General features: G+C 33.6%; 2 protein-coding genes across 2 annotated transcripts; both read right to left on the bottom strand.

The window, feature by feature from the left end:
• Positions 1-11,018: 11,018 nt before the first annotated feature.
• Positions 11,019-14,374, bottom strand: LOC146951671 (putative CoA ligase CCL5). Its single transcript, XM_085753981.1, has 5 exons — positions 13,097-14,374; positions 11,981-12,126; positions 11,730-11,797; positions 11,473-11,575; positions 11,019-11,362 (listed from the first exon to the last, which is right to left on the bottom strand). Exons 1-5 carry the CDS (start codon positions 14,325-14,327, stop codon positions 11,249-11,251), a joined length of 1,662 nt encoding a protein of 553 aa, XP_085610107.1. The 5' UTR covers positions 14,328-14,374; the 3' UTR covers positions 11,019-11,248.
• Positions 14,375-17,719: 3,345 nt separating this feature from the next.
• On the bottom strand, positions 17,720-19,622 carry LOC146951670 (putative 12-oxophytodienoate reductase 11). Its single transcript, XM_085753987.1, has 4 exons — positions 19,487-19,622; positions 19,234-19,374; positions 18,790-18,920; positions 17,720-18,674 (listed from the first exon to the last, which is right to left on the bottom strand). Exons 1-4 carry the CDS (start codon positions 19,618-19,620, stop codon positions 17,902-17,904), a joined length of 1,179 nt encoding a protein of 392 aa, XP_085610113.1. The 5' UTR covers positions 19,621-19,622; the 3' UTR covers positions 17,720-17,901.
• Positions 19,623-22,357: the final 2,735 nt, after the last annotated feature.

Genomic DNA, 22,357 nt, shown 5'->3' with positions numbered 1-22,357 from the left:
ACACCTTCTCGTAGCAAAAACAACTCCCGGACCTCGTTTCTCAAGGGTTTTGCTTATTTTTTCCCTTCCCAAGAAAAAATAAGATATCAACGGTTAAAAAGGTTCAAACGTAATCAATGTTTGACACCCGAAAAACCAAGATAAAACATACGGTGACAACATTCTCTGTTTCATGTTTTTGCGTTTTGTTCATATGTTTTTGTTTTGAATTGATCTTTGTTGTAAACATGAAAGTTGTTGATATTTGTGATATCTTTTCAGTAGCTTTGGTTTGACATGAAAATATGTTGTGGATAATTTATTATGTTTTTACAAAGATACATAGTGAATTATTGTTGATGTTTAAATATGATGTTATATGATGTTGTTGATGATTGATGAATAATGATATTATCATGCGAAGATGTTGTTGTCGTCAATGAAGTCGAAGTTGTTTAAGTTGAAAGTTGTCATGAAGCCGAAGTTGTTAAGTTGTAAGTTGTTACGAAGTTGAAGTTGTTAAGTTGTTGAGTCCATTGCATACTCATATAAGTTGGTTGGGGGCTTGATGCCCTGGAATGCTTAGTCATTCACACGATGGGTGAGGGCTTGATGCCCTGGAGCTTTTGCTCACTATGTTGGGGGCTTGATGCCCCGAAGAGCCTATTTACGCTCATAGAAGTTGGTTGGGAGCTTGATGCTCTGTATTGGTACCAAATGCATTTGCATATCAAGAGGTTTTTAAGATGATTTAAGATGTAAATTTGTCGAGGTGTCAAGTTGTTAAGTTGTTAAGATGCTAAGATGATTTGAGATGTTAAGAGTTGCATAGTCGAGTTAAGTCACATTGTCGAGTTAAGTGAGGTTTGATTATGAAGTTTGATTGTGATTCGATGATTATGATTTAATGATGATGAATTTGATTATGAAGTTGTTTTCGATAATGCTATGTTTTGATAATGATACTTATGTGAATTACACGATGATGCTTATGATTATATTTGATGTTAGATGTTGATGCTTATGATTGTTATTGATGTTAGATGTTATGTGATTTATGATAAGGTGTTTGTGACTATTATTTGATGATATGTGATGATGTTTTATGATTAATAATTGAGGTTATTTGATGAAGTATATGACTAATGTAGGAAGAATAATGACACTAGTTAAAGAAGTTTAAGTTGTTAGATATGGTTAATGAATTATAAGATGTTTAAGTTGTTGAATGTACTTTATATGATTTATATGTTTAATATTATTGTTTGAGAAATCTCACCCCTCTGCTTGGAAATGTTGCTCTTCGTATGGGTAACTTGCAGGTAATCAAGATTAGAGGCGTCGTGAGTGGACTCCTCACATGTGTGTCTAGGTGCTCTGATACGTAACGGGATGAGACTTGACTTTACTTCTATTCCTTACGTATTGTTTATGAACTTTTATGAATAAATATTGAACTAAGACTTATGATATTTTCTGATGAGGCCTGCGTGCCAAAGACTTTTTATGTTGAATGAACTAATTCCGCTGCGAAGTTTTGAATTACTTATGTTCAAAGATTTTGAAGAATAAATTGTTATTTATTCAGTTTATGAATTTTTAAGAAGTGTAGCATTCCGTTTAAAGTTGAATTACTCTGATTTTTAATTATGAAATTTATACGTTGGGAAAACAGGGTGTTACAACACTCATATCCAAAATTTATCCTTTCTTCTCTGCTCTATATTTCTTCCATAACTTCCACTTCCTACACCTTATGAAGATGGATGGACTTCTATCCCATGGATTGCCTCCCGCAAAAACCAATGACCCATCTCTTGTATTATTTGTTAATCCAAGTATTTGGTTGAAATATTATATTTAGAGAAATAAAAAACCCAAAAGTAAAGTAGAAAGTCTCAGCTTTTTCATGGGGTTCATAAGAGTAAAAATAAATTGCCAAAAATTGAAGAGAATCGGTTACAAATACTTTTTCCATGAGACAAGATTTTTATTTCAATAATGGGTCTCGAGTCGAATGATTTATAACCAAGAAAATTGAAAGAAAAAAAAAAAGAAAAGTGTTATGTTAACCTAAAAACATATTTAATTCATAATTTTTTTTTATGTTAGTTATTAAGAATTTAAAGCTTGATAAGTATTTCAGACAAAAAAATAAAGCTTGAAAAGTATCCTCTGACCTCTGGTAATAACTGGAACCATGAACAGTCCTCAAAGAAAAAAAGCATCGAAATGGTAGATCCACAGAGGCTATTGTCTCGTATGTTTTTTTGTCAGGCAAAGCAATCTCCTACTTCTCACTACAAATCATTCTTATGAGAATATTACCATTAGATTTTTAAATTATAGATCAATGGCTAGAATTGTATTTGGGTATGATACACAAAAAGTTTCATTTGTGTATGTTAAATGCCACCTGTGCCAGAAGTCTTTGAATATAGCACAAAATTTTATTTTCTTGTCATGATATTATTATTTGTCAGTACAATTTCTAGGGCTTTTTTTCCTTATTATAGACCGCAAATTTTCGGGTATTATACCGACTGCTTATGACATGGGGATATCTACCTTGAATATGTAACATTTTTTTTTGAGGGAAAATAGCTTATAGCTTTTCATTATTAATCAAAGACAAAATACAAAGAGGTACATCATCAAAGACATGGGGACCAGCTAAGAACAAGGCCTCTCTAGCTAGAGTATGAGCGACCTCATTCGCTTGTCTCCGACTAAACTCCACCTTAGAGTTTTCGAAATTATCATTACAACATCTTCTACATTCGTCGACTATTACTCCAAACTCGGAAACATCGTTGCTGCCCTTGTTAAAATAATCAACAACTTTCTTTGCATCCATTTCAAAATCCACATTTGAAAGTTGTAACTCATGTACCCAATGAATTGCTTGTAGCAGTCCCAATGCTTCCCCTAACTCCGGTGCGCATATAAGATTATTCCATAACGTCTTTGCCTTAATGAAATTTCCAGCAGAATCCCGAATGCATAAACCAACACCAACGCGGTTTAGATGTTCCGAAAACGCGGCATCTATGTTACACTTGAGCCTCCCATGCTGCGATTTTGCCCACTGCCCAACTGAAGACAGAGCTCGCGACCCTCCTGCAGACTGCAGACTGTTTGCAGCATTCAGATCTGCTATAACACCTGCTGCACCAGCAGTCATTTTCCTGCTATTAGCTTCTCTCCAATCAGCCAGAACCTGTCTTGCTCGAGCTGTAATAGTCTGAGTTGTCTCTGAAGTATTCTGCCAAATTCTTAAGTTCCGACTCTTCCATAAACTCCATAAATTCATGGCAACCTGTTCAACTTTTTCCTTTGGCAACTCTTGTAATAGCGCAAAGATAATTTCAGCCGCTGTATTATTATTGTGCATCACTGAATTTACTTTGTCTACCAAAGAGCAATTCAACCAAACATTTCTCGCTTTTGGACAATCGAACAGCACATGAGTCACATCCTCATAGCTCTCTTCACACATAGCACACGTAGAAGGACAGTTCACCCCCTTATCCAACAGACGTGCACGTGTCGGTAAACACTCGCGACAAATTCGCCATAACATATTTCTCACCTTTGGAGGAACCTTCAATTTCCAAATACTAGACCAACTACTAGGCCGGTGTAAAACTGAATTATCTGCAATAACTTCCATACACAGCCGATAGGCACTTCTGACAGAATAATGACCATTTTTCTCTAAATTCCATATTAACTGATCTTCCAGCACTTGACTAAACAGAGGCGTTTTGAGAATATCTTGAACCACCGCATCATCAAAATAATACGAAATCAATTGATGATTCCAAGTATTACTCTCCTGATCAATAAGAGAATGAATTCTGGCATGTTGGATCACTTCGCTTGACTGACCCAAACCTGAGATTCGACCTCCATTATGCATCCAAGGCGCCTCAAAAATTGGAATGTTCATACCATTGCCTATTTTCCATCTAGCACCCTCTGGAACAATCCTCTTTGAACTAAAGATACTACGCCACACAAAGCTTGGATTATAGCTAATTTTAGCACCAAGAAAATCAGACTGAGGGAAATAACAAGCTTTAAATAGTTTTGTCACCAAACAGTCAGTGTGGGTTTGAAACTTCCAACCCTGTTTACCTAGCATGGCCAAATTAAAAGCTGTTAAGTCTTTAAACCCCATTCCTCCGTGGTTTTTGTGCACAGTGAGTTTATCCCACGCTAGCCAATGAATGCCTCTTGCATTATTACCTCCATTTCCCCACCAAAACGCATTCAACATTTTCTCAATAGAATCAATAAGAGTAGAGGGCAACAAGAAAAGACTCATGACATATGAGGGTATAGATTGCAAGACAGACTTAATCATAACCTCTCTTCCAGCCTTAGACAGACATTTGCTACTCCAAGAGCTTAATTTTTGCCAGACTCTATCCTTAATGAAACTGAAAGTTGCTTGCTTATTTCGTCCTATCATAGAGGGTAAGCCAAGGTATTTACCTGTTCCTAGAACCGCCTGAACCCCAAGAATAGAAGTAAGCGTATGCTGAACACTTCCATCCACATTTCTGCTATAATATATTTCAGATTTAGGTAGACTGACTGCTTGTCCCGAAGACGCCTCATAGGTTGACATAATGCTTTTCATTTTGTGCGCTTCCTCCTCCGTGGCCCTAAAAAACAGAAAACAATCATCGGCAAACAACAAATGAGATATGATAGGTGCATTCCGACATATTTTAGCTCCATGCAATTCACCACGAGCTTCAGCTTGCCTAATAAGAGCGGACAACCCCTCAACACATAATATAAACAAATACGGTGACAAAGGATCCCCTTGACAGAGACCCCTTCCTGGGATTATAGGGCCAACAGACTTCTGATTCACTAACACCGAGTAATCAACTGACTCTATGCACATCATAATCCACTTCACCCATTGTTCACAAAAGCCCATCTTAAGCATGACTTCTTTTAAATACGTCCAGTCAATTCGGTCATATGCTTTGCTAATATCCAATTTGAGAGCCACATCTCCTTTCTTACCAGAGGTTTTCAACTTCATATAATGGACCACCTCAATAGCCACCATCACATTATCCAAAATAGACCTCCCTGGAACAAATGCGGATTGATTGTTAGAGATGCATTTGTGAAGAACTACCTTTAGTCTATTTGCAAGCACCTTAGATAACACTTTGTACAAGACATTGCAAAGTGCTATTGGTCTCCAATCCTTCATTGTCCGCTGCTCTGAGCCTTTTGGAATGAGTGCAATATTAGTTGCATTTAACGAAGCCGGCAATTGACCGTTTGCTAACCAAGTCACACAGTCTTTAAAAATATCCGGACTGCAAATTCTCCAAAAATGTTGATAGAATCCTGGATTGAATCCATCTGGTCCTGGGCACTTGTCCGATTGCATTGAGAACATCGCTTCCTTAAACTCCTCCATCTGAAAAGGCGACGTGAGCTGAATGTTGTCTTCTGTCGTTACCACTTGCTTTAGTGCATCTAAAATCGGTGTTCTCACGCTATCTTTAGCTAAAAACAATTCCTGAAAATAATTCTTAGCTACTTCAGCCATACCAGCTTCAGCTGTAACTCTCATACCATCCTCTTAATATGTAACATGAATAGCTATGTTATGAATAACTTTGAAAACATTTAAGAACATATCAAGTAATATATGATCAGATAATGCGTGAGTGGCGTATCCAGGACCCTGAACCAGGGGGTGCGGACTATTTTATCTAAATAATTTTTCGATTCAAAGAGTTTTTTTTTTGTCAAATAGCCTAGTAGCTAAAATTCACTTTTTTCAATATGAATAATTGGAGTGTCCGAGGTTCGAACCACAACCCCTGCATATAACAATGCATGTCCCTGCCAACTAAACTATGTTCACGGGGACACTTCAAAGAGTTCTCTTATTGCACCATAAATAACTTAGTTTCTACCAGTGTATCAACATATATCGCAATTAAATTAAATGATATATGACGTATCTTTTTTATTCAATGGTAATTAAAAAATTTGTACTTTTTGTTAGTAAAATTTAGTAAAATCTCATTAAAATAAATTTATTTATTTTATACTTTTTTAAAACGTTATTAAATTATGTAACATTCAAATTTTGGTGAAGTAATTTCAACGTTTAACATGGTCATAGTACTTTTTTTTTAAGAGTCATAGTCCTTGTAAACAAAACAAAAGAAATTGAAAACAAAACAAAACGACATAAATGCAAAATGTAAAACTTCAAGATATTGTCCACGTCCAGTATAATATATATACATATGATGGAATTTCACAAGAAACTTTAATGGTGTAGGGGCTAAATCTGTTTGGATTTGGAAATAAGATTGTTTTCACGTTTAGTTGGAAAAATAAAAATAAAAAAAGCAGAGATTTAATCAAATCAATTAAACAAAGTAGAAAAATAAGGATGGATATTAAAAGCAAAAGTCAGATATAGTTAGTATTTATAATGTTAAAACTGAAAAGCAACTGCATCCAAAAAAGTACTAGAGGGGTGCAGGTAAGCAACAACTTTGATGTGAGAGAGTCTTGAAGCAGGTGCAAAATTAAAATGCCAGGATGTGCAAAATACATGAAAACCATGATTACCGAGAGAAAATGTCAAAATCCAGGGTGTGCAGGTGCACACCCTCTGCACACCCTCGAACACAGCTGGCTCCGCCCCTGTCCGTGTTCCTCGTAGGCTTCAGACTGGTTGAATGGGTTTTACCCTAGTTGGTAAACCACACGTAGTCAGAGGAGTCCGTCTTTAGCCTGATATGATAGATATTTTTGCGTGGAATGTTGTTGAGGTTACTCCACTCGGTGCACTCCATAAAATTAACCCAGATAATATGACTGTTACGCTAACATAATAATTATGAATTTTATGGTTTATTTTCCCCTCGACCACTAATAACCTAGGATAGGTGGAGCTCACTGAGACATTATCTCGTCCCAATCATTTTATTTCTTTTTCATATACTCAGGTGGCACGTAGCAAGGGTAAGGAGAAGGCTACCGATTGATCGTGCGGGTTATGTTTATGTCTTAGCATATGTGTCTCATATTATGTTTATGTACTCAGTTTAAGTATTTCATGGTATCTTGCGTATACTGACTATGTTCTCGATATTATGTACTCGTCAATTAGTACTTGTGTCATTCAGTCAGATATGTATATGTATGCATCAGTTGTATTAACGTGATATTTGAGACATATGTATGTTATTATCTATTTCAGACTTCAATTCTGTAGTGTAAATTAATGTATCCAGTACGAAATTTTAATGCTTTAGTAAGAATTCTATACAACTTACAGGCGTTGCAACAAAATTTTGGATTTTGGTGAAAAAATAATGAATAAGCTGTAAATTTAGGGTCTGTTTGGTAAGCCACATAAATGAGCTTCTAGCTTCTAGCTTCTAGCTTATAAGCTCGTTTGACAAAAGAAGCTCTGTTTGGTATCACTTTTTCATCATGAGCTTATAGCTTATTTCACGAGCTTATAAGCTATTTTTCAGAAGCTATTCCAAGTAACTTTTGAGCTTATAGCTTTTAGCTTCTCATGTTTTATTCCATTTATACCCTTACCACTTTAACTAAAACCAATGTTTACCCTTAATAATTAATTTATTATAATTTATGCTTTGTGTTTTATACATGTGAAATGATAGGGAAAAAAATCAATATCTTCAAAAAACAACGATACTTTCAAAATAAAAATAATCATGTTGCAAAAAAAATAAAAAATAAATACAACGTACCAACCATGTTTGTAATAAAAAATAATCACGTTGCATAAAAAAACAACGTATCTAAACGTTTTAGTAAAAAAATATTGTAAACTTTGACAAAAAATAAAATAAAATTGTAGACATCTTTCTTATTCTTTTTTTAATTTATTATGTTTTTAAAAGTTTACAAAAGTGGCTCATTATTAGCCAATTTATGAATTTAAAAATAACATATGAAAGTATTAGATTAATATGTTTAAACTATGAAATTTTAAATATTTTAAATATCAATTGATACAAATTTTATAATGCATTAAAAATACCCTTTTATGTCATTTTACGTTTATAAGCTAGTTGAAACGCTAATTTTACCAAACACTTCAACTAGCTTATCAGCTAAAAGCTATCAGCTAGCTTATCAGCTAAAAGCTATCAGCTAGCTTATCAGCTAAAAGCTATTTTTACCAAACAGAGCCTTAAATTCACGCTCTATGTGATGTGCTTGGAGTATTTAAAATAAAATATAGGTTAAAATTTCATTCCTCTGTCAGGCAGTATATTTATCAGTACATTTTCTAAGGATTTTTTCCCCTTACTATATGTGATTTTGCGGTACAGTTTGGTAACAAATGGAATGGACTGAATATTTGCAAATAGGCTACATGCAATGTGATACAAGTCGAAAGAATAAAAAAAGCTCAAAATTTCATTCTTCTCCGAGGGTTTTAATTGGTTCGGTTTCTAGGGTCTTTTTTCTTATTATGGAGTACAAATTTTGCAATTTTGGTGAAAAAATTGAATGGGTCAGAATTTTAAAGATACACTCTATATGATGTGCTAGAAGTCTTTGATAGTACATATACTCAAAATTTCGTTCTTCTCCTGAATATATGTTGGTTCGGTTTCTACAACTTTTTTCCTTATTATAGATAGACTACAAATTATGGGATTTCATTAAATTTTTTTGAATGAGCCTAAAATTGAACGACATGTTCTATGTGATGTGATAAAAGTCCTTGAAATATAAACTACTAACAATATATAAAAATCGAAGTACAGCAAAATTTCGCAATCGTCCTTATTAAAACTCATGATATCCTTAATTTTATGTGCATAATGGTCATTTCGCAAATTTTAATTTATTTGTTTTTCAAAAAATTGATAACGGATAATGTTTAGCACAAGTATAACCAATTTCCATGGATGTTTAACACGAGTATTCAAAATATTATCATATCGACTATGTCATATATGTATATAAAAATTTGCTATGCAGATATAAGTACATAAATTCTGCCACAGGTGCAGTGCAAACATTGAATAATGTTTTGCATATAAAATAAAAACTTATTTAATAGAAACACTATGTTAATTTATATTTTGTTAATATTAATGAGTTTCCACAATTTTATCATATCATCTTTCTCATATATTTACATAAAAATTTGTTTCTGCAGATAAAACACATAAAACCTGCAACAAGTGTGATGCTAACATTGAACGGTGTTTTGCATATAAAATAAAAAGTTATTTAATAGAAACATTACATTAATTTTGATATTTTGAAAATAATCACGAGTTTTAAACAATTTATTTTATTAACTTTCTCATATATGTATATAAAACTTTGTTTTTGCGTACATAAGAAAATAAAATCCACAACATACCCGATTCAAATATTTAACATATTTTTCTATATATATAATATAAGAAAAAATTCAATAGAAACATTATATTAGTATTGATAATTTTCATTTAATATCTTTAAACATTTGATAATATCAACAATGTAATTATTTTTTATATAATTGGAAGCACGGGTCTATTACTAGTATAACTAAAAAGAAAGAAACCTTTGTTTCAAGTTCGAATATCACAACAAGTGAGGAAAAACTTGATAAAGAATGAGAGAAATTGTGTTCCGTTTGCTAGCCAATTTTTTCTTGGAGAAGAAGCATTTGTATTTTATAAGAGATATGTGTATCGATAGGGATTCTCAATAATTAAAAGGTAGATTCATAATAAAAATAAAATTATCAGCATGCGTGATATATTTTGCTATCGTGAAGGTGAATTCTCGTTGAAAACCATGAAACCATCAAAAGAGCAAAGAAAATGAGAATATTCCAAAGGTGAATGCAAAGATAATTTACGAATTAAATTACAAAAGTCTCATGGTATATTTACAATTGAATGACCAATTACATCGTTTATTTATGAAGTCTCATGGTATATTTACAATTGAATGACCAATTACATCGTTTGTTGATGAACATGACCATGGTTTGCTACCCCAATCATAGATGCATTTCTTATCTGATTATTGAACTATCTTAGAAGATGACTGTGAATTCATTTTGTTATTAAAATAAGATGGGATTACAGTTAGACAAATAATATATGTCGTAGAACTAGAGAAAAATGTGAAGCATGGTTATCTTTCATTTATTGAAAAAGACATTCACAGTATATTTTTATTGAAAGATAATGAAAACAGTTGAAAAATTTTGCTCTAATTTCAATATGCGTATACACTTGTTGAAGAAAGAAGGTACCCCTAAAAATAAAGTTAGAGCATATATTTTGATCTACAGCCTCTTGTTTTGATTGGTATCAAAAATATGATTATGTTGTATTTGATATTACATATAAGATCAATTCTTATGAAATGTCATTCGGAATTTTTGCAGATATGAATAGTCATAGAAAGACTGAATTGTTTGGATGTGCACTCTGACTATTTCTTACATTATTATTTTTATTTAATTTATCATTTGATTATATGATCCTTGTGGCAAATATAGGTTATCGTTTTTAATCAACAAAGAAATTCGAATGCTTTTAAATTTTCTATAGACTTTTATATCTTTGATGAAGAAACCACTAAATACTATATTAACCAAACAAGATCTACTAAATACTATATTGATATGCAAGCTATATGCGTCAATAAACCATCACTGAATGAATGTATCAATATCAGTAATTCCTGTATGCACGAAGCTTCTAGAAACTGTACCTTCTAGTACTGCCAAGGTGCAGGTTGGAACAATGCTTGAGTTGAGACATTGGGAATTGTGACTAGAATTGTCACATCACAAATTGGCCTCATGCCTAAACTTTAGTTAATTAACTAAGTGCAAGACAAGATGTCATTGAAAGAATTCTACTTATGCTTACAGAGATGTGCTTAGAAGAGCATCAATTTTAGCAATATTATACGGTTTTCTTTCTTCGTGTTGAAATCAATAGAGACTGATTCCAAACCTAAAAAAAATAATATTTGCTTGAACTTCAAGTATATTCAAGATATCATTGTTCATACTTATCATATTTTTCAAAGAAACCAAGACCACAACATTTTTATTCTCTATAAGGGAAGCAGGAAGCATTCAGGAATGCAGCAGGTATTTACAAATAGACAGTTTTGTGACAAAATAAAGAAATGGTTGAAAGTATTCGCCATCTAACCAAATTCGATAGAAACCTATCATTTAAAAGTTCAACTGAGTTCAAAGTTTAGACGTAGCTAGCTTGATAAGATCCTTCCGAAGAATTTTACCAGATGGATTTTTGGGTATAGAAGATATAAATGCCACTTTTCGAATTCTTTTGTATGGAGCCACCTATATATTGAAAAAAATTAATTTAGTTTTCAATCTCATAGTTGAAATCAAAACCCAAGCATCTAATAAAAAAGAGTGTCATTGTTGAGAAGTGTTCCAAACAAACAAACCTGCTCTGCAACAAAATCCATAACTTGGCTTCCTGACAAGCTACTTCCAGCCTTCCTTACCACATATGCCATTGGAACCTGCCCAGCCTCCTTATTTGGATACCTGATATAATATACACACAAAACATTCAGCGGTCTTGATTGATAAGAAGGAATACTGGTTTTCGTCACCATCATATTATAAAAAATAAATCAAAGCAGACAAAAAAACTAAAATTAAGATACTATAATTAATTTATATTCTTTGGTAGGCTTACGGTATGACAGCAGCGTCTACAATAGCAGGATGAGTCAGCAACAAAGCCTCTAGTTCTGCTGGAGGGACCTGTAACAATAACCATAAAACAAAAGCAAGAGAACTTCCATGAGTTTGACAATATTTACGTTTATAATCTTTATTACTATTGTGTGTCGGTAAACAGTAATTTATCTCTGGGTTATTTAGTTGAAGTGATCGAAACGTGGTTGTGAATACTGCATTAGATTAGATAGAATTGTTAATAATAACCTGATATCCCTTGTACTTAATGAGCTCTTTCAAGCGATCCACGACAAATAAGAATCCATCGCTATCAATATAGCAAACATCCCCTGTTTTTAACCAACCCTCTGGAGTAATGGTCGATGTGGTTGCCTCCTCGTTACTGAAATAACCTGCCATCACCAACCATGTCTTGCATTTTAATTAGCATCCATAATAGAACCAACAATTATGTGAGCTTATATCTAATACCAGCAACTAACCAAAGGCTCACCAAGCTTTTTCCTTTGCATCTATTATTTTAGTGTTATAAACACCTTGGAGAGTCATGCACGTCTAATGAATGGTTACTTTTTTTATGTCTAATGGTTACTTCTTTTTTTATTAAATAAAAATTAAATTTATTAAATTAGAAAAGCGAAAGCCCACAAGTTCGAACTCAAACAGTAAAATGTCAAAATTGTTAGGCAGAGCACACCAGGATTCGATCCCCAATATCCATTTGTGTGAGTTTGTAATAAATGTTTTGTCATTTTGTCTATCGATATTCTAAAAAATGTGGGATATATAGCCTAAGTCAAGCATATGACCAACATTACTCCCTCTGTTTCAAAATGAGTGTCGCTTTAGGCTTTGGCACACAGATTAAGAAATGGAATGAAATAATCATTGGATATAACGCTTTTACTAAACTGTCCTTACTTTATTAGAAAAAGACAAACTTAAAGTTGCATTGAAAATTGTGTGAGAAAAGTTTGAGAGGGTAAAGTTGGAAGAAAAAAATTAAAGTTGTATTGGAAATGTAAAGCGACATTCATTTTGAAACAAATTTTTTTGCTTAAAGTGACACTCATTTTGAAACGGATGGAGTATTAAATTCCAATAGACCACATGTTCTCATTCTCATCAATCAACTACAAATACAAATATATAAACTCTGAATTGCTAAACAAGTTTCCGGGTCTACCTCGTGTTCAATATTTTAATTAATTAAAAAAGGAAATTATAGCATATAAACTCGTGGATCCATCTGGATGTTTTGTCTTTCCAATCTAATCTGAATTGTTTATTAAAAGAGCGATCTTCAGAATCAAAAGATCAATTAATTAGAAACAAAGCGACGACATTTGAAAAGAAACGAACCTTTCATAATGGTGGGACCACGAAGCCAAAGCTCACCAGTCCGATTAACTGGTAACGGCTGAGCAGTCTCAGTGTCAACAATCATAGCCTCCGTGGAAGCAGACACAAGCCCCGCCGTACCATACTTACGACTCTCTTCCAAAGACTCAGTAGAAGCTCCAATTCCAGAGGATTCAGTTAAACCATAACCTTGAAAGATACTTACATTAGGATACTTTTCTATAAACCCTTCCGTTACTTCTTTACTCAAAGGAGCACCACCAGAAACCACCGTATGAAGCGAACTCAAATCATACTTTCTCTTAATCGCATCTGCGTTGTTCAGCATAGCAACCAGTATCGGCGGCACAAGTGGTAAGAAGGTTGCTCTGAATTTCTCAATAGATGAAAGCATGTCATGCATCTCGAATTTAGAGAGAACAACTATGGTTGAACCCATAGCAAGAAGCCCCATAGCAAACACTGCAAGACCGTATATATGAAACATCGGAACAGTGCATATGAAAGTTTCTCTCGTCTCTTGTTCTTTACCAAATCTAGCCATTACAACTTGAACCATCGCTATGAGATTCTTGTGGGAAGATACTACTCCTTTGCTTGGTCCAGTTGTTCCTGATGAGTAGAGTAGTGTGGCTGTATCATCCTGGTTGATGCGCTCAGTCACTCTACTCAACTCAGGTTCTTTCTTCATCATTTCATCAAGTGTTGTTGTTGATGATGAGTTGCTGGTGGTGTCCATGAGAATGATTGGAAGTGAAGGTGATGCTTGGGTGATTTTAGAAAGGAGTTGTGGAGTAGTGAAAGCAAGAACAGGTTTGGAATCAGCGATCTGTTTAGCGATTTCGCGAGATGTATTGAGGGGATTGGTGGTGGTGATGATAGCGCCGAGGGACATGACGGAGAGGCAGACAACAGGGAAGTAAATGGAGTTGGGAGAGAGGAGGAGGATGACGTCACCTTTACGGATCCCCATGTTGGAGAGTGAGGAAGTGACGGAGTCTACAGCACGCCAGAGTTGTTGGTAGGTGAATTGGTGGCCGGTGGAGGCGTCAATGAAGGCGATATGGCCGTGATGAGCGCGGGAGGAGATGAAAGTGGTGGCATCTAAAGAGTGGTTTGGTGGAAGTGGAAGGGGTTTTCTCTTGCTGTAGAAGATTGAATTGCTGCTGCAAAACCCACTTCTTGGATCGATCACTCTTCTGCTATTCGTATTCTCACCGTTTACCTCCATCTTCTTAATCTTAATCTCTCTTGTTTTTTGTTTTGTGTAGTATCTATCAAACTGGGACTGCTATGCTAAATGTGTTATTTGTACCGTCGTCCAATATCATCATTCATTCACTCGCATGTGATGTGAACCCCCCTCATTATTTATTTACTACCTTTTTCTCTTTTGACTCCAACCTCATTCCGTCCAAACAAATAATAATAATTCAACTTTTAAAAAGGCAGAGAAAACAAAAAATACAGAACATAACATAAACGTGGGGTGTGCATTTTGACTGTTGCAGAACTGGTCCAATGACATGCGTGCAGTGGACGGTGGGAGTCTTCACCATTTCCAATTCCAACCAACTCTTCTCGCTGGCCCTTTCGGAGTTTTGGTCACCATTTTTCCCATAACGCCACCAATATATTCTTCGAGATTTTTTTTAGACAAAAATATTGTTAGGGAAATTCTAATATTGTACTAAAAAAAATATATGCTAACAAATGCGTTAAAAAATTAAGGGTTAAACAAGTTTTTCGTCCCTAAAAATATAGCGAATTTCGATTTTAGTCCCTAAAAAATTAAACATAATGTTTTCGTCCTCACAAAAAAAATTATTTTGTTTTTAGTCCCTAATGACCACTTTATGTTAATATAAATGTCAAGATTATGAGTCTGTTTATTTTATTCAACTTTTGTATGTTCATATTATGATAAAAAAATGTCAGGAACAAGTCAAAATTATTTTCGTTAGGGACCAAAAACAAAACAATATTTTTTGTGAGGATGAAAACACCTCGTTTTATTTTATAAGGACTAAAATCTAATCTGGTATTTTTCGTAAGAAATTGCAATTGATATGCTAAATCAACTATTTCATGTTTGGCTTGTTTATTTCTTTTTTTTTTTTTTTGGGGGGGGGGGGGGGGGGGGGGGGGGGGGGTGGGTGAGAGATCCTACTCTGTTATAAAACCTACCTGCGCTTACTTTCTTCTATTTATAAAGGAAATTTAGAATGTGTATCCTACTAAGTTTTTCAATTAATTTCTTCCATGACTTAGGGAAGAATGGATGTAATTGAGTTTATTGTGGAGTTTATGCACCAAGAAAAAGTTCAGCCTGATCCAACAACATGCGGCTACGTCTTCTCTGCATATGTAAATTCCAGTTTTCACAATACAGCAGTAGAAGCATTGCAGGTTTTAAGTTTGCTTGTGATGTCTGTAGATGGCAGCAACATACTTCAAGAGAGGAAAATTTTTGTGGATGAATTCATCCTCTATGAAGATTTAGCTTCTGAGTCACACATATTTAAATTATTTGAAGATTCTGAAGATAAAGTTGCAATAGGGTTGTTGAATTTAAGATGGTGTGCCATGATTGGGTTTCCAATATGTGAGTCAGCTGACCAGAGCCTATGGGCTAAAAGACTCGAGTGGCGATTCCAAAAGAGGCTAACGTCAGGTTCCATAATAGGAGAGCAATTGTGACCTGCGAGCCGTGAGTCTTATGCCATTGCCGTTAACGGTTAGTTTTTTCTCAAGGAAGCCTCCACAAAATGGTTGAGGGGTCTTCATTTCTCCAGCTCTGCGCAAGAGGTATACTTTACAAAAATAATCCCATGACAAGTTTTGATCATCTTGGAAGTTTTTTGGAGCTCCAAGTTTGATCCAACTGCAGGAGTTTGGGTCAACCGGATAATCGACCAACTACAAGTCATTAACTGAGAAAAGAATCAATGAGTTTAGTTTGTAGTTTACTAAATTCAATGTCTGGTTCCAATTTTATTTTTTTCAACAGCATGTTTGATTCCAATTAATGTGTTTTCGATCAATTTTATGTTTCCTAAGCTTTAATCTTTAAACTATTTTTTTATAACTTTAAAATGAAATATTATAACCTGTTAAAAAAAATATTATAACCTAAATAATACCAACTCAAATATAAACAAACAAACTATAGCCAACCAAATTTAATTGATTTAGATCTATAATTTACCTAACTCGAAATGATCCAATTCACAACCCCTCTCAATATTTACTTTAGTGTAGTTACAATTGATTAGTTTTGATCTAAAGTTGTAATTTTGATATTTCTCAATTCGAGATATTCTTGCATGAACTCTCACCTAACACATCATTCTTACACTTAACCAATACAAAAATGACACATGTTATTAACTTAAAAAAAGTGTGATTTTAATTAAGGAAATGGAAACATAAATGGTGGTGGGTGGTTCTTGTCGGTTAAAAAAGTGGAAAAAAGAGAGAGAAATATTAAAAATAATGAGAAAAAATTCTGATATTAATTCTTTTTATTAGTTTAATGAGGTGTTAGATTTTAATTGGTTGGGTGTAAGAATGATGTGTTGGGTAAGAGTTCACGTGAGAATTTCTCAATTCATTTAAGGTGTATTTGGATTGAGGGTTAAGAAGGGAAAAGGAGGAGAGGGTTTAATTTTCTTTTTAAATTATAGATTATATAACATGTTTTTTTAAAATAAATTAAGTGTGATTGAATAATTATATGATCGTTTATCATCATGTTATTATTTTAATCTTGTAAAAAAAATGTTATTATTTTAATTTTTTAAAAAAACATTCCATAATGTCCATAATTTAAAAACGAAAAATAAACCCTACCCTCCTAAACCCTCCATTCAAACACATCCTTATTGTTTTTATTCTAAATGCATTTAGAAATAATAAATCACATCCACTCATGTGTGATTTTAGAAATAATTATGGTTAAAGTCAAACAATTTTAATGATTGAATGGTTATGATTGATTGATAATGTAAAAAATTTATATTTATAATATCGACAATGTAATTTTATATATATATATATATATATATATATATATATATATATGAGTTTTGCTAGAAGACACCCTTTAAAGGCGTCTTTTAGCAAATGCCAATAGGATAACTTGGTGAAGGTCGCGGGTTAATAACTTGGTGAAGGTTGCGGGTTCAACACTACCTAGTGTTCTTTTTACATTTTGAACCCACAATCTCTTGATGCTTTCAAAGAATTTATGCCACTAGGTTAGTTATTTTTTATTGTTAATTCTTAAAACTGTTCAATATATATTCCATAGAAATTTGACACCCCCAACGTATTTACTCAAAGAGAAAATCTTGTGTGGATCAAGACCAAAAATTTTGGTTTGGTCACACACAAAGAGAGAAGAGAGAAGAGAGAGAAGAGGGAGCACATGTAGAAGAGAGAAGAGAAGAGAGAGAAGGAGAAAAACTTGTGTGTGTGACCAAACCAAAATTCTTGGTCATGGTCCACACAAGTGTTTCTCTTACTCAAAATCCGCCATTGTGTGTGTATATATATATATTCAAAAAGTGTGTTGCACAACCAAACAATACACTACCAGTTATACCAGAGATGCTAGCAAACTTCAAACTTCAAAGCATTTCAATATCTCATAGCTTTTTGTTATGTAAAACTTGTTTGTTTGTTCTAGACTAGAACTATCGGAATTAATTTCCTAATCAATATATAGTCTATTATTCAAAAAAAAAAAAAAAACTATAACTACAACTACAACTAGAAAGAAAGTAAAACTAGACTAGATAGTACTAGTTATTTTGGAGAAATGGATAATCACTATATCCAAGGACAGGATCATGCGTATAAAAGGTAGTTGGATCAGGGTGGTTGAACTCATCCACGTTGAGTTCAAATCTTTTAGGAAGATCTGGATTTGCCAAAAAGAGACGTCCATAAGCCACTAGATCAGCAGCACCACATGCTATAGCACCATTTCCTTCACTCCTATCATAACCTCCAGCAACAATAAATGTCCCTTTGAACACCTTCCTAATAGGCATCAAGGACCATTTGGTGGTGTCACACTTGTTAAATTGTGTAACCATCCTTGGCTCAATCATATGACAGTACAAAATACCCAATTGATTCAATGATTCAGCCATGTAAATACCCAATACTTGAGGATCAGAGTCTGCACAATCATTATAATCAGCGAAAGGCGACAACCTCACACCAACCTTGTCAGCTCCGATCTCATCAGCTACTGCCTTCACCACTCGAAGTGGGAAGCGACAACGATTCTCTAAGTTACCTCCATACTCGTCATCTCTGTCGTTCACTTTGTCCTTTAGAAATTGATCAAGCAAGTAGCCATTAGCTCCATGTATCTCTACTCCATCAAAACCTGCTTCCATGGCATTTCTTGCAGCAATTTTGAAGTCATTGACAAGCATGTGGATTTCATTTGTGCTTAATCGGCGAGGAGGTGGATATTGATTAGCTGCAGCAGGATCATTGGAGATATCTTTCTGAAGAGGCTTGTTTGTGCATGATATTGGAGGTTTACCTTCAGGCTGGTATACTACATCCAATTATATGTGTATATTATTAATTTTTCAAGTTATGATATGTTAATATCAAATGTTTTTTTACATGAAATAAAATCCTTGTAATGGGATAAATATACACACACGTACCATATTTGGATACTCTTCCGGCGTGCCAAAGTTGACAGAAAAATATGGCTCCTTTTTCATGAACTTGGCGCACAATTGGTTTCCATGCCTCTACCTGTTCCCTTGTCCAAATGCCAGGCGTATTTGGGTACCTTTTATTTGATCATCCATGTTAAAAAAGCATTCTCGTTAATAATAATAATAATAATAATATTCATTCATGTACGTTGACCAAAATCTGCTCCATTAATTTTTTCACTCATCAACAATGGAATTTGCCCAATTAATTTTGGCGTTGTTTGGTATAAAATAGTGAATAGTTGATAAGTTAGTCTATAACATATAGTTGATAGTAAACTAGTTAGTTGATTGAATTTATAATGATTAATAAAATTACCGGTCGAATTAATTTATAAATTATAAAATGACATAAAAACATACATTTAATTAATATTATTTTTTTACCCTTGTGCTGTGTTAGACACACCAGATGCTTCCCCAATCAAGAAGCCACCCTTAGTTGATCTTTGAGAATAATATGAAACAGCATGAGGCTGAGCGACAAAGTTGTATGACCTTGATCGCGTTAACGGCGCCAACACTATCCTGTCGTATTAAATTAAATTAAAAATCATCATATCATAATATTTAGACCAAAAAGAAAAAAAACACACACACACACATATATATATATCAAGTAATTAAATATTTAAATTACCTGTGAGATAGATTAAAGTTTCCCATCTTGTATGGGGTGAGCAGGGGCATTGTCTCTCTTCCATCGACCATTACTTCTCCTTTAGTCATCCTTCTATCTCTACTTACTTCACAACCATTAAATGACTTATCCATCTATGTACGTAGTGTACACTTTGGTATTTATACTTATAGAGACTGCATTCTGATAACTATAATTACCCTTTTTTATATATAGAAAATAAAAATAGTTTGATAAACTATAAACCTTATCTAATGTGCATAAGTTAATTGTTTATGATGTAAGATTTAACTTTCATTATTAGAATTAGATACATGGGCGGCTTAGAAAGAAAGGAGTTAATGTTAAGTATACGGAAGTGAGGTTGTGACTTTGTCGTGATAAGATTTTTCTGGACACAAATCATATTACATAAATAGTAGTAGTAATTAGAAAAGAAAGAGTAGGTTGTGGACTTTACTTTTCAAATCATCCACGAAGTTGAATCATTCAAGAAGTTGAATTACGATGTTACCATGCAAGACAAAAAGTGTGGCATGATGTTGATGTTACGTACGTAATGACAAGCTCCGCTGAGGGTTTACGTTCATAGGCAACTTGCAGGTAAGATAAAAAGAAGATTATTTGTACCACAGCCATAAAAAGATGGAGAATTTTGCTTTCCACCCAGCACGTTTTGCTCGCACCCTGCAGCCATGCCAATTTTGCCCCTGCGCATGTTAACTAACGCAAGTGTAATACTATGCGTTAGTTAAGTAACGTTGCGTAAGTTAAGATGCGCAAGTGTAAAACTCTGCGTGAGTTAACTCACGCATAGGCATGTATGAAAAAAAACACTGCGTGAGTTAACTCACGCATAGTATTACACTTGCGCGAGTTAACTCACGCACTACTGATATATCAGTACAGCATTAAATGTTGTACTGATGTGCATTGAATGCAGTTTGGGTCCAAACCCTAAAATGCTCGTAATTGAACCTAATTACGTCAGTTTAACAATATTATTGGATAATACGACTTGGTGCATCAAAATTACACCAAAACATCGTTTTTTTTCACAATCACATAATCACACATAACGATCCAAACGGTCCAAATTACACAAATTCGCCGGTAATGACCCGTAATCATTTAAACACACTTAATGACACGTAAACGATCCAAATTACAAATAATTAGAGACAAAGTAAGTAATGGAAGCAATAATTGAGCGTAGAAACTTGCTTCCTGACGATTTGCAATGATTTGGGATGATGATTTAGACCCAAAAAATCGCACTTTTTGGGTTTTTGAAGGTGGAGGGAAAGAAAATGGTGGTTGGAGTTCGGACTGATGGATTTTGTTCAAAAACAGGAACATTGCGTGAGTTAACTTATGCAGCGTGAGTTAACTTGTGTAGCGCATGTTAACTTGCGCAGCGTGAGTTAACTTGCGCAAGGGTAAATTTGGCATGGCTGCAGGGTGGGAGCAAAATGTGCTGGGTGGAGAGCAAAATTCAAAGATGGATCACCATTGTTATTATTTTGGAATAAAAATGTATAGGTGTGGGATTCGGAGTTTCACTACAGTCAGAACAATCTTCAATGCTCAAAGAACGTACTCCCTTCTAACATTATTATAAGCAAAACTTCATTTTCTAGGTACATTCAATAATCAATGCATCTAATGTTTAATTAAGATCGAATACATTAATTATTCAATATACCTAGAAAATGAAGTTTTGCTTATAATAGTGACCAAAAAAGTATGTAGTACTTTTTTTTAAGGATGTAGAAATACTTATAAATTACCCGCTAAAGATTCTTTAAAAAAAAAAAACCACCCATTAAAGATGTATCATTTCGAACCGTAGGAGTTGGACTATCAACCTTTTCAGCGAGTCAACTTCATACCAAATACACAACCTTCAATGATCGATGAATCACCATATTAGATATACTCAAATATAAATAAAAAAAGTATTAGTTGCACCCTTAAATATAAGACCATTTTGAAGAAAAAAAATTGTCCATTTTTTATTGTCAAGTAGTCTAGTGGCAGGAGCTTACACATTTTAAATGTTGAGAATTGAAGTGTCCAGGAATCAAATCTCAGCCTTACATATATTATGCAATGTTTCTACCAATTTAGCTAAGCTCACATGAACAATTTGTCTCTATTTATAAGACTTCTTTGTTATTTCAAACTACATTTATTACTTTTTTACGAACATATCTTTATTTATTTTACTATTATGCAATGTTTCTACCAATTTAGCTAAGCTCACATGAACAATTTGTCTCTATTTATAAGACTTCTTTGTTATTTCAAACTACATTTATTACTTTTTTACGAACATATCTTTATTTATTTTACATATTTTTCTTCAATCAACAATAAATATTATAATAGTACGTTGAAAATATAAATCAACTTTCACAACTTGTATATAAACATATATTATTGTTTCAGCAATCATGAATAATTTCACAATAACAGTAAAATATTTATAATCAAAATTCAGCACTTCATTTCTAGCAAAATTAGTTGTCCTAACAACCAATTCACAACAGACATAAATTGTATCAAATATCTTAGCTTTTCATATTTTGGTAATTAACACAAATAAGTCTTAATTTAACAAGTAAAAATAGAATGGATAGAACCTAGGTGGTATATCTATAATATAATTTCTGCAACTTATTCGACTTTCACTTTTAATCAAAGGTTCACCGCTACTGCCATGATTTCAACATCCTCCAATTTTACAAATAAGGATGATTAGATATTGAGATTAAATAATAACAATGCTTGTTACAAGAATACTGCCTTTTCAAAATCAACACATGCCACGACAAAAAAAATTCTCATTCACAAAATATATGAATCCAA

The sequence above is a fragment of the Medicago sativa genome, chromosome 1, assembly GCF_051527215.1.
Source record: "Medicago sativa cultivar Bolivia chromosome 1, Bolivia_mono, whole genome shotgun sequence".
Taxonomy (NCBI): Eukaryota; Viridiplantae; Streptophyta; class Magnoliopsida; order Fabales; family Fabaceae; genus Medicago; species Medicago sativa.
This window is presented reverse-complemented; position numbering and strand designations above follow the sequence as displayed.

What these genes read in the sequence shown, in the direction of transcription:
- LOC146951671 (XM_085753981.1), bottom strand. Translation starts at nt 14,327, where the DNA reads ATGGAGGTAAACGGTGAGAATACGAATAGCAGAAGAGTGATCGATCCA. An exon ending in TGGTCCCACCATTATGAAAG is followed by an intron (nt 12,127 to 13,096) that starts GTTCGTTTCTTT and finishes TGGTGATGGCAG; the next exon opens with GTTATTTCAGTAACGAGGAG. An exon ending in GTAGACGCTGCTGTCATACC is followed by an intron (nt 11,576 to 11,729) that starts GTAAGCCTACCA and finishes ATATTATATCAG; the next exon opens with GTATCCAAATAAGGAGGCTG.
- LOC146951670 (XM_085753987.1), bottom strand. Translation starts at nt 19,620, where the DNA reads ATGGATAAGTCATTTAATGGTTGTGAAGTAAGTAGAGATAGAAGGATG. An exon ending in AACTTTAATCTATCTCACAG is followed by an intron (nt 19,375 to 19,486) that starts GTAATTTAAATA and finishes TTAATACGACAG; the next exon opens with GATAGTGTTGGCGCCGTTAA. An exon ending in CGGAAGAGTATCCAAATATG is followed by an intron (nt 18,675 to 18,789) that starts GTACGTGTGTGT and finishes AATTGGATGTAG; the next exon opens with TATACCAGCCTGAAGGTAAA.